The sequence below is a fragment of the Grampus griseus genome (assembly GCF_964374135.1).
Source record: "Grampus griseus genome assembly, chromosome: 19".
NCBI classification, from domain to species: Eukaryota; Metazoa; Chordata; class Mammalia; order Artiodactyla; family Delphinidae; genus Grampus; species Grampus griseus.
Window position 1 is genome coordinate 5398735 of NC_139013.1, and position 13276 is coordinate 5412010.

Consider the following 13276-nt stretch of genomic DNA (forward strand, 5'->3'; position numbering starts at 1 on the left):
TCTTCAGGTGCATCTAACGGGCCTTTCTCTTCTCTAGGGTCATGTGACTACACATGGTCTACCCAGATAATGCGTTTAAGCTCCCTATTTTAAAGTCAGTTGACTAGTAACCTTAGGTACATCTGCAAAGTCCCTTTTGCCTGTAATGTAATATAAACCACTAAGGGGTAACACCAGGGGATGCAGATCTGCCTACACCACTAGGATTTTTTTCAATGAAAAGCATTTTTCATTGTGATCATATCCATAAAACGATTGCCAGCGGTTTCACTTTAAGCTCTGCCCACCTAGAAGCCCTGGGACTGAACGTGATGGCCTGTAAGATACTCAAGAAGCAGGTGGTGGCAATGGACACACCCCTGCCCACTCCGCGAACATAGGGGAACATTTTGCATGCAAAAATCACTGTCCGTGTGGTACCACCCATAATTTCTCACTGTATTGTGAAATCCATCAGAGAACAGAACCAAGATTTTGGCTACAATCAGGTTCTTGACAATCAAACCTATGGTCCGCAGCCTATACCCAGTGCAATAAGGGAAGAGATAACAGTAAAAAAGAGGAATTCTCTCCAAAGAAGATATACAGACTGCCAACAAACACATGAAAGGATGCTCAACATCACTAATCATTAGAGAAATGCAAATCAAAACTGCAATGAGGAATCATCTCACACCGGTCAGAATGGCCATCATCAAAAAATCTACAAACAATAAATGCTGGAGAGGGTGTGGAGACAAGGGAACGCTCTTGCACTGTTGGTGGGAATGTAACTTGATACAGCCACTATGGAGAACAGTATGGAGGCTCCTTAAAACACTAAAAATAGAACTACCATATGATCCAGCAATCCCACTACTAGGCATATACCCTGAGCAAACCATAATTCAAAAAGAGTCATGTACCACAATGTTCCTTGCAGCACTATTTACAATAGCCAGGTCATGGAAGCAACCTAAATGCGCAACGACAGATGAATGGGTAAAGAAGATGTGGCACATATATACAATGGGATATTACTCAGCCATAAAAAGAAACGAAATTGAGTTATTTGTAGTGAGATGGACAGACCTAGAGTCTGTCATACAGAGTGAAGTCAGAAAGAGAAAAACAAATACCATATGCTAACACATATATATGGAATCTAAAAAAAAAAAAAGGCTCTGAAGAGCCTAGCAGCAGGACAGGAATAAAGACGTAGATGTAGAGAATGGACTTGAGGACACAGGGAGGGGGAAGGGTAAGCTGGGATGAAGTGAGAAAGTGGCATTGACATATATACACTACCAAATGTAAAATAGCTAGCTAGTGGGAAGCAGCCGTGCTTTATGACCACCTAGAGGGGTGGGATAGGGAGGGTGGGAGGGAGACGCAAGAGGGAGGGGATATGGGGATTATATGTATACGTATAGCTGATTCATTTTGTTATACAGCAGAAACTAACACAATAATGTAAAGCAATTATACTCCAATAAAGATGTTTAAAAAAAAAGAGAGAGAGAGAGAGGGAAATTCCCCAGCATTCCAAATACTGTCGGTAATAATAAGATCGATCCTGCTGCCAAATCCCTGGCAGCCATGTTATCAGGTCTCACTGACTGATGCTTGTCTTCTGAGCTAGAAGATCCTGAACGCGAACATGAAGCATGGACCACATGTACCAGGTCAACTGAAATCCAACGTTCGGGACTTAACCATAGCCTTACTTTGAAATATAGTCTTCCTGTCATGTCAAGTCATCCAAGGATTGAACCTATAACCATTAAAGAACACTTAGAATGTATGACTCACTGCTATGAAAGCCACACATGTGGTAACATCTTTATTCCTCACAAATTCCTGAAGCAAACACTTATCTTCCTTATAAAGATGAAGCAAACACTGACATAGAGGTTAAGTGTTTCCAACCTAATATTGAGCCATTCTTGCATTTATTAAATCCAAATTGTCATGGGTGGGTACCTGCAGTTTTATACTGCAGTCGGTGCATTTACATTTTTTTTTTAAGATTTTTTTTAAAGTCTAAATTGACTCACTGGTTGGGAGCAGGTGGATAGTGGGATTTGACCCTGACTGGGCTGGTTACAATGACAGTGCATTTAATCCAGAATATACTCAAATACTAGTCACCTGTGTTCTTCAAATAAACCAGATCTAAATTTAGTTTTGCTTTTACACCTTGTCATTTCAATTTAGGTTGTTGATATTTTATTTTAAAATGTAGTTAATAAATAAGTGGAAACTTGTCATTAAGACTTACCCTATTGCCAAATACAAACTTTGAATAAAGCTGTAGAAATCTTACTTAAAGGTAAATGCACCGGGGGCTTCCCTGGTGGAGCAGTGGTTAAGAATCCACCTGCCAATGCAGGCGACACGGGTTCAAGCCCTGGTCCGGGAAGATCCCACACACCGCAGAGCAACTAAGCCCACGTGCCACAACTACTGAGCCTGTGCTCTAGAGCCTGCAAGCCACAACTACTGAGCCCGCGTGCCACAACTACTGAAGCCCACACGCCTAGAGCCCATGCTCTGCAACGAAGAGTAGCCCCCGCTCACCACAACTAGAGAAGGCCCGTGCATAGCAACAAAGACCCAACGCAGCCAAAAAATAAAGAAAATAAAAATCTTAAAAAAAAATGTAAATGCACCGACTGCAGTATAAAACCGCAGGTACCCACCCATGACAATTTGGATTTAATAAATGCAAGAATGGCTCAATATTAGGATGGAAACAAAAAGGTTCATTTACTTCCATTCCAGGACAAAAGTACAATGTCATAAGTCACTGGAACTATGGGACAGAAAACACTGATGCCTGATTAATAGTGCACAGTAGAAACAAATTATTACTGATTTCAGGTCACATGCATAACTATTTATTAATACCCAAGTCAAATAAAAGTATTAGCAGTAAGGCAAGATTTGTGAAAGATATGAAAATACAAGACACATGCAAAATCGAATGTTAACGTGAGTAACTTGTGTACTGTATAAATGCCATACATTTTTGGGATCAGTATCATAATATTTAAAAGCAGCAGAAATATCACAGGATACATTTGAGCCTAAAACTGGTATCTGAAACTTACAAAGTTCTTTTTTTCTTATATGCTACTTCCCTAACTTTTAGTGAGAAGACTCTCTCCATAATCAATAAAGACACAATTATTAAATCCTCTGGGAGGGAGGCTCAAGAGGGAGGGGATATGGGGACATATACATGCATATGGCTGATTCACTGTGTTAGTACAACAGACACTAACACAGTATTGTGAAGCAATTATACTCCAATAAAGATTTTTAAAAATAAATAAATAAATAAATCTGCTAAGCAATTCATACAGCCAGAGTTAGAGAACGCATTCACATTCCAACAATGGCTGCCAGACACACTGTTTCTGCACAGCATCAGCTGAGTCCTGTAGATTCATCCCAGTGTTTGTTACAAGTATGGAGGTATTACGGGCTCACCTCCGAAACCTGAAATTTATGTCTGCAATTTTTGTAAAGCAGACTGAATTGGGAAATACAGTCCTTAAGCACACGAAAAATCAGATTTCATCATCACTTGCGTTAAACCACAACAATCACTGTCAGCGAGAAACACATACATTACGTTAGGAGCCATCGGGGATTGGTGAAAGGTCTAGGACCCCATCTCTCTTGACTATCTCAGTTCATGCCTTAGGATTTATCCCACCGTCCTGTATCGTTTTGGTGCTGGACCAGGTTCATACACAGGAGATTCCCTTTATCCAATATACTCACTTCCCAATTTCCTGCACAAATCCTTCCTTTATAGATTCCACCTCCCTAATGAATATAGAGAAAACCCACCGCCTTTTTCCTGCTGCCTGGATGGTGGGCTCAACGCGAAGGTCAAAGCAATCAGTGCAAGAGGGGTAGCTCCACCCTGAGATATGAGTTTGTGATCCTGTGACCTCTCCTCCCCTCAGAACTGCAATTATCACTTCACCTGGAGCAGTACTGGCAGGAACAGGCTCGGGAGCTGTGATTATTTTTTAAAACATTTTCCTAGTTGCTAATTACCAAGACCAATTATCACTTTCTAGCTAATATGTCTTAAGAGACTATTGGTGCGTTTGTGACAGATGCTTACTTTTCCATGATCCCTGGAGGCAGACAGGGCTCATATGTAGGGAGCAGGAAGTACTTAGGTTTGACACGTAAGGGACTGGCTGCAAGTACATGTCTCAATGCAGGTTCTGCTTCACTGAGAAATTCTACCCAGGACAGTTCTTTCCTAATTTCATACACTGAGCTGGACCATCAATTAAGGTATGAGCAATGAAATGGAATTTGTCCAAGTATATGAGAAGGATCTAAAAAGAGATACAAATACCAAGAACGCAACGCCAATGTCTATATTAGATATCATTGCACTCATTTGTACAACTCAATATCAATGAATCTGTAAATTGTTAGGAAAATAAATTTTACTGACATTGACCCTCACTAACGATAGGAAGCAGAAGCAGACTAATATCCATAGAAGAAAGAGAGAAGGTTCTAGAAGAGACCCGTGGTGGTGGGGTGGGTTGGGGAAAAAAATAATAAAAGAGACCCTTGCAAATAACAGCACCAGGATCAGATGGTTTAAGAGGGAGATTTTACTATTCCTGTTACTGCCAGATAAGTCAATGCTACTCACTTAATTCAAGACCATCAAATGGTCAACAAAGTCCTCCACACTTGCTTTTGTGCAAAACTTTGAGTAAGGAATTATGGTTACCCCTTAAGTTAAGAAATATATATCTGATGAGTCAAGAAGGGAAAAATATATATATATATTATGGTTGAAATTAATTCTTCAGGTTTTCCTACACACAAATCAACTCTTTGATCAAGGTTCACTATGCGGTGATTCCCCAATGTCAAGTCAGTTGCTAGAGCCAAAACAGTGGACAACCCATCCCTCCCAACTCATTTACACAGATGCAAACACACATGCACGCGTACTCACACACTCTAACATACAGTCACACACATTCGCACACATATGCACACACACAATACACAATCACCCACGTGCTCATGTAATTTCAGCTGCACACTCACAGGCATTAATGCACACACTGAACACATAAAAATGCCCACTCACATATAAAACACCCTCCCAGAACCATAATAAGGAAGATCAAACCTGACTCCATATTAGATCTGTTCTTTTTTCACTTTAACCTTTGTGCTCTGTTGCCTGTCCTTAGTCATGCTGGCTCTGCACTTTTTGTAAAAGAATGTTACATATAGCCTGAAATATACAAGATAGCCTATTCTCAAGACTCTGACCTTCAAGAGTCCATTCATATAGAGATAAAAACTGTCTTGTTGGAGGTTTCAGAAACATCTTGACCTGACCTACGTGGACAGTGGACAGCTACAAGAACCTACGTGGATTCTGACACCAGGAAGTTTGCAACAACTAACCATGCCCCTCCCTCACCTTGCCTTTAAAAGGGCTTTGCTGAAACTTTGAGGAATTGGGGGTTTTGGGGGCATGAGCCACATGTCTCCTTGCATGGCCCTGCAATAAACCTTTCTCTGCTCTGAACTCCGACGTTTCAGTTTGTTTGGCCTCACTGTGTGTTGGGCACATGAACTTGTGTTCAATAAGAGAACCAGACCTTGCTATGGGCCCTGATGGAACTCCCATGAACCATGGTGTTGAGCCCATGCATGAAGAAGGATGGGCAAGTAAAGAGTTATCAAATGCCCCAAAGGGGAGAAACAGGGTCTTGGACATTATTACCTGGACACAATTGCTGGCCCTGCCTGTTTCAACCCCCAGAAAGGGACATTTAAATAATTCAGAGTTGGTGTTTCCAATGACCAAGACCTATGCAGAACCTGGTCTGCATTCAGAGCAGCCTCTCCCCACAGCATTGCTGATTTCAGGAAGCTTCTCCAAGATATAGGAGAGGGTAGCAGGAGTGAAAAGTTTGAGGTCCAGGGAAAGTCAGCTTGCTGAAGCGTAAGGCTGGTACTGTACATACACAAAACATACAACGTACAACATAAATGAACAAATTTCTGTCATGGAAGCTATGATACATTTGGTCTTTGTCCCTGGTTTCTGACACAGAGCTGCTAAAACCCTTGTTATGTTTTGAGGGATAGAGGTGAAAGGAGCCTCTTTTGTTATTTCTAACAAACCCCTTTCAACCACGTCTGAGGTTCTGTTAATGAGGTGACTCTTGGTGGGCCCCTAGAGAGCTTCAGGGTGGGAGCTGGTTGCCAGAGGAACCGACCAGGAGACTAGACGGTTGCAACTTTCAGGCTGAGCCCTGTGCCCCAGAAAGGGAAGAGGGGCTGGAGATTGAGCTTATTCACCAGCTGCCAATGATTTCATCAATGATGCCCACAGGATGAAGCCTCCATAAAAACCTCTGAACGATGGGGCACAGAGAGCTTCAGGCAACACATCCACCTGCAGGGAGGGTGGTGTTACCCAACTCCATGGACACAGAAGCTCCTGTACTTGGGCTCCTTCCAGAACGCACCCAATGTACTCCTTCATCTGGCCATTCCTTTGTGTCCTTTATAATAAACTGGTGGTTTAAGGAAAATGTTTTCGGGCATTTGTGAGCATTCTAGCAAATTACTGAACTTCAAGTGTGCGGGGGGAGGAGTGAGTGGAGGAATCCCTGATGTAACAGCAAAGTCAGACAGAAGAGTTGTTAGCCCGGGCACCCAATGCTTGGGACTCACATTTGAACTGAGGGCAGTCTTGTGGAGTCTGAACTTGACAAAACGAAAGACAACCTACAGAATGGGAGAAAATATTTGCTAATGATATCACTGACAAGGGGTTAATATCCAAAATATATAAACAGCTCATATAAATCAATATCAAAAAACAAACAATCTAATCAAAACGTGGGCAGAGGACCTGAAGAGACATTTTTCCAAAGAAGACATACAAGTGGTTAACCAGCACATGAAAAGATGCTCAACATCGCTAATTATTAAAGAAATGCAAATCAAAACAACAATGAGATATCACCTCACACCTGTTAGAATGGCCACCATCAAAAAACCTACAAACAACAAATGTTGGAGAGGGTGTAGAAAAAAGTGAACACTTGTACACTGTTGGTGGGAATGTAAATTGGTGCAGCCACTATGGAAAACAGTATAAAGTTTCTCAAAAAACTAAAAATAGAACTACCACATGATCCAGCAATTCCACTCCTGGGCATATATCCGGAAAAAAATGAAAACACTAATTCAGAAAGACACGTGGACCCCAATGTTCATAGCAGCACTATTTACAATAGCCAAGATATGGAAGCAACCCAAGTGTCTGTCAACAGACATATTACATATATATATTATGTACATAATGGAATATTAGTCAGCCATAAAATAAGAATGAAATCCTGCCATTTGCAGCAACGTGGATGGACCTAGAGAATATTATGCTTCGTGAAATAAGTCAGAGAAAGACAAATACTGTATGATATCACTTATATGTGAATCTAAAAAATACAAACAAACGAATGTATAATAACAAAACAGAAACAGACTCACAGATATAGAAAACAAACTAGTGGTTACCAGTGGGGAGGGGCACATTAGGGATATGGGATTAAGAGATACAAACTGTTATGTATAAAATAAATAAGCAACAAGGATATATTGTAGAGCATAGGGAATTATAGCCATTATCTTATAATAACTTTTAATGGAGTATAACCTGTAAAAATACTGAATCACAATGTTGTACCCCTGAAACAAAAATAATATTGTTAATCAACTATACTTCAATTTTTTAAATAAATTGTCCAGAAAGTTTAAAATATTTTAAAAAATATTTTTTAAATAAATTGTCCAGAAAAAGAAAACCACCAAGGTGATGATGAATGCCATGGAAGAAACAAGGAGATGGAATTGAGAGAAGCTGAGGGAAGTCAACTTTAGATAAACTGATCACCTCTGAAAGTGAAACATTTGAGCTAAGACCCATAAAAAGGTAGAGGGTGGGGCAGCAGTGTAAAAACTTGGGGGAAGGAAACTCCAGGCACAGGGAACAGCAAATGCAAAGGCCCTGAGTCAGGAATGGATGTGGCATATGGAGAAATGGAAAAAATACTTGTAAGAATGGAGGGGCATTCCCCTCCATTGGGGGATTGGGGTTTGGCTTAAGCACCCAGGCAGACTGCAGCACTGTTTCAAACCTGGGGGATACTCAGAGAGGAACAGGTCTAGGGGAAGACGAGTGGAATCCAGAGCTTAACTTTGTAACTATCAAGATTGAGATGTCTGTAGACATTCAAGTGAAGATGTAAAGAGACCAGTCTTTCAAATAAGACTAGAGATGAGCACAATGTTCTGGGTTGGAAATGAATATTTGGGAGTCATTAGCCTACAATATTACTTCAAGCCTAGAACAGAAAAAGGACGTTAGGTAAGAACTACAGTATGGCCTTTAGTTTAAGATAATGTATCAGGGCTACCCCTGGTGGCGCAGTGGTTGAGAGTCCACCTGCCGATGCAGGGGACACGGGTTCGTGCCCCGGTCCGGGAAGATCCCACATGCCGCAGAGCGGCTGGGCCCGTGAGCCATGGCCGCTGAGCCTGCGCGTCCGGAGCCTGTGCTCCGCAACGGGAGAGGCCACAACGGTGAGAGGCCCAAGTACTGCCAAAAAAAAAAAGAGGAAGAAAAAAATGAGCTATTTGGGAGAAAAGATCATTTCCATTTCTATTTCTGACATTTATACTGAAAGCAGAACATCACAGAGGAGGTATTCTGGAGGGAAGCAAATGCAGGGCTAGAGGTCAAATGTGAGAATATTTGCCAATCTGAGAAACACCAGCATAGAACCAATAGCTTAAGCTTTCAAATTACTGAAGGAGTTACAATAAAAGTCAAGAACAGAAAGTGGAGAACAGAAACGTTGGAAGATTCTTGGAGCATGAAGATCCAGAAACCGGGCAGGTAAAAACTGAATCAGCGCAGAAGGATGTAGGTTAGTTAGGGTGGTGTTACCTGGACCCAGACAGGTTTGGCTGTCAGGAAAGAAAAGGGACACTGTTAACAGGCAGGAAGGTGCTCTAGTCCATACAGAGAATGAAGTTATCCGCCTGGGCAGAGGCATGGAAGGAATGGAATTTTATACCAAGCAGGCCCTCAGCTGTGGAGAGGAAAAGGAGTAGGAGGTAGGCCTGCTGCCTGTTTTTGTAAATAAAGCTTTATTGGAACACACACACACACACACACACACACACACACACACACGAAATAATTTCTAGTAATAGGCTAATGATGTGTACGTTAATAAGCTAAACAAACAATATACATTATTTCATCCTCCCCAATTATTCCTATTTTAAAACTGAGGTAGCTAGAATATAAAGTAGAAAGATCACATATAAAACAATAAACCAAAAAATATAAACAAAAAATATAAAATAAAATAAAACAATAGACCTATTATCTTTGTTAGCCACTTTGCTAATTAGGATAACATAAATTCAACAATATTTCTGGAAAACTTAAAGGGAACTTCCAGTAGATAAATATAAACAAGATGTGCCTTCTAAACCACGGCATAAAAGCTAAAAAATACATAATCTATGTAAGAGGAACTATAAAGCAAATTAAACTACAAGGAAACAAAGAGAATTAAAAAAGAGTAAAACAGGAGTGAGAGACACACAGGACAGGGTTGAGGCAGCAAAGGCAAAAGTAAAACTCTCCAAGACAAGACAAAGCTGACTGGAATGAATAAAACGAAAACAAAATCCAGCGATTGGCTGGTTCTCAGAGACACCCACATCCTCAAACACCAGCCAGGGAAGACAAAATGTAAGAAACAAAGTATATCAGGACCAGGCAAATGTAGATAACAGAATCAAGAAGAGTAATAGTAACAGTAGCAGGTAAAAGAATTTAAGATGAGAGCCATTAAATGGGGTAAAGTAGAAATTTATAGAGTAACATGAGTTAGAAGTTATAATGTGATTGCTTTACGTGACAAATAGGGAACTAAATCACATAAAACAAACGCTGTTAAAAAAAAAAAGACAAAAACAAGGATGTGTGACAGAAACACCACTGAGAAGATATTAAAATACCACTAATTTTGTGACAAATAATATAGGAAAAGATTATATATATGGCCTAAATATTAAAACTAATATTGACATCAGCAATATATCAAAGTAGATAAAAGAGGTACATATTGAAAATATACATGGTTTTCAATTTTTCATATTTGCCTTAAAAGAAAAGACCACATATGGTACCACAATGAAAAGCAGGATAAATTCCTCAAAATACAATTAGGAATAACAAGAAAGATAGCAACCAAAAAATTCCAAACAAATCATAAAATTAAAAATTATCCTAAATGTCTCTTACGTGAAGTAAGAATAGAATTGGCAATCACTGCATATTTGTAAAATGACAGTAAATATTTAAATGTGAAGAAGCATGAATATAATCAGAATAATTGTGATTATTTCTATGATTACCAGGTGGAAACAAGAGAAGGATCATACCAAAGATATCACTTGCCTACATGAAAACTAAAAACATGTTCTGAGAGAGGATAATTGAATGTTTGATATATGTCTTATCTTCAGCAAGTAACATACAGTTTTAATGTAACATCAGACAAACTCTCTAGGCATACCAGTAAAAAGTATTTTGTAAAACAAGTAATAGTTCGCATAATTCACCATTCACAAGGTACAGCTGAGGTCCTTCCACCACCCAGTTCCTCTGTTCCTAATTTTGTGAATCCTCACAGTGATATTCTACGAATATACAAGCAAATATCAGTTTAGATTTCCTTAGGCTCTGATCATTTAAAAACACTTTAAATTTTTGTAGGGATGAGGTCAAAGCAAAGGAGGACGTGAGGGACTTCCCTGGTGGTGCAGTGGTTAAGAATCCGCCTGCCAATGCAGGGGACATGGGTTCGAGCCCTGGTCCAGGAAGATCCCACATGCTGTGCAGCAACTAAGCCCGTGCACCACAACTACTGAGCCTGCACCCTAGAGCTCGCAAGCCACGACTACTGGAGCCCACGCGCCACAACTACTGAAGCCTGTGTGCCTAGAGCCCGTGCTCTGCAACAAGAGAAGCTACTGCAGTGAGAAGGCCACGCACTGAAACGAAGAGTAGCCTCCGCTCGCTGCAACTAGAGAAAGCCCGCGTGCAGCAACGAAGACCCAAAGCAGCCAAAACTAAATAAATTTATTTTTTAAAAAAGGGATGTGAAGAGAAGAATGGGTTTGAGGGGGTTGATGGGAACAGCTGGTAAGCTGTTGAGGAACTGGGAGGAATGTCACAATATGAAGCTCCCGCTGGTTATAAAGGTTGGAAATAAAGGTTGGAAACTCAAATCAGGGATCTCCAGGGAGTCCCTCCCCAATTACTAACTCCACAGGTTTCCCAAATCGACAACTTCCATGAGCTCACCAGTCACAGACACCAACTCCATTCCATGACCTGCCCCAGTAATAGTCATAAACATTGACTCCTGTACCCATCAGTGACCCCGCCAAGCTCCTAATGTCCCCCAACGACTCCATCACTGCCCCCAATACCTCATCCTTGATTCCCCAAACCTCCACATTATTAATGCCCACAGACTCTCCCATAATTGACCTCAAGACGCCCCATTACTAACGCTACAGTCCTATCAATGACCACACAGGCTCCGCCAATTACCAGTTCTCACAGGCTTCCCAATCAGCGACCTCACAAACCTTCATCCCTTATTCTCCAGGCCATGAATTCTGAACCCACAGATTCATCATGCCATAGCGGACCCCCCATTCCCTCCATCACTGAACCATAGATTCGCCCAATTAAAAGCTGCCCAGATCACCGATTTCAACAGACTCTCCGATTATGGACTAAACAAACGGCCTATCAACCCAATACACCTGCTTCCTTGACCCTCACAGACTCCTGCCACTGACCCCACCGACCCTAATCACTGCACCCCACAGAAGTCTCTCCTCTTACCGGGTCTTCTCACGACGTGGCTGGAACAACCACAGGTTTCCAAAGGCTACTTTCCAATGCAGGTCGCCTGGCAACGCCACAGCGCCTCTGCTGCGCATACTCAGTACTACCTGTGAGCCGACAATGGCCACCGGTCACGTGAAGCACCTCCAGGGACCTGGATTCTGCACGTGGGGTGGGCGGGAGTGGAATGGCTCTGCGGGGCAATATGGCGGCAGCTGTGGAGCAGCCGTTTCCCAAGTTGTGCTCTACAGAGAAGTTGCCTCTTCCACCGGACATCTCAGCTCTGGAGGGTCCGTCTCCCCAAATGCCATCAAAAGTGTGGCACACGTGCCGACTCTTGACAATGCAGCTTGGTCTTCTTCCCCGTCAGTTATGTGGGCCCAAGACTTCAAACGGCCGTGGCCACTGAGTCTCTCGTCACAGGAGGTGGTGGCCGTCTTGAAGGAGGTGTACGTGTCCAACAGACTTTTATCCTTAGCAGAGAGAAGCCTGGTCGAGGGGCAGACCGTGGGAATATTTTTGGCTGGAGAAAGCTCTAGAGAAAAGTACAGGGTTATGGAGGAGCTAAGGTGGTGAAACTGGGTCCTCCTAAAACTGAGGTCCTCTACTGAAGCCGAATCCAGTCTCTGTACCCAGACACCGAATTAATCTCGGAGACAGAGTTCTTGGTGAAGTAGAAAATAGCTCTACTGCTTTGCCAGGCAAAGGGCGCTAGAACAAGCCAACACCCTCAAAACTGTGAGTCCCTACGTGGAAGGGGTAGTGAGGACTTTTATAGGAATGGTTCTGAGAGGGCGTGGACCTTCTTCTGATTGGTCGGTGGTGAGGTAAGTGGGCGTCAATTTCCGCAACCTGAATTCAACAGGTGGGGGGCCTCCGTGCCTGTGAGCAGCTTGCCTTAACTTCTCGCACCTGGAGGGGGTTTCAGTCTCTGCAAAATAGCTCAAAGACACTGCTAGGTGTAGCCCTTGAAGGGGCACAGGACTCCGCCCCAAGGCAGCACTATCGTTTCTAGACTATTCCTCCCTTGTCTCTGCATCCCCTCCCTTCCCTAATTAGCATCTGTTTAAACCTGGCCCTTGGAACTAAGGGAAGGTCCTGAAGTCAAAATGAAGCTTATTTTCTGTAAGCGAGAAGTGGGGGACACGGTTGGTTGTGCAGTGGTTAAGAATCCACCTGCCAGTGCAGGGAACACGGGTTCGAGCCCTGGTCCGGGAAGATCCCACGTGCCGCGGAGCAACTAAGCCCATGCCCCATAACTACTGAGCC

At 42.2% G+C, this 13276-nt stretch overlaps 1 protein-coding gene across 1 annotated transcript; it reads right to left on the bottom strand.

The window, feature by feature from the left end:
- Positions 1-238: 238 nt before the first annotated feature.
- Positions 239-12102, bottom strand: LOC309836660 (vomeronasal type-1 receptor 100-like; the record flags this gene model as incomplete). The annotated part of the gene is made up of 3 exons (XM_082676761.1): positions 239-405; positions 1514-1617; positions 12005-12102. The coding sequence occupies 3 exons, from the start codon at positions 12100-12102 to the stop codon at positions 239-241; spliced, it is 369 nt and encodes a 122-aa protein (XP_082532887.1).
- Between the last annotated feature and the right edge of the window lie 1174 nt (positions 12103-13276).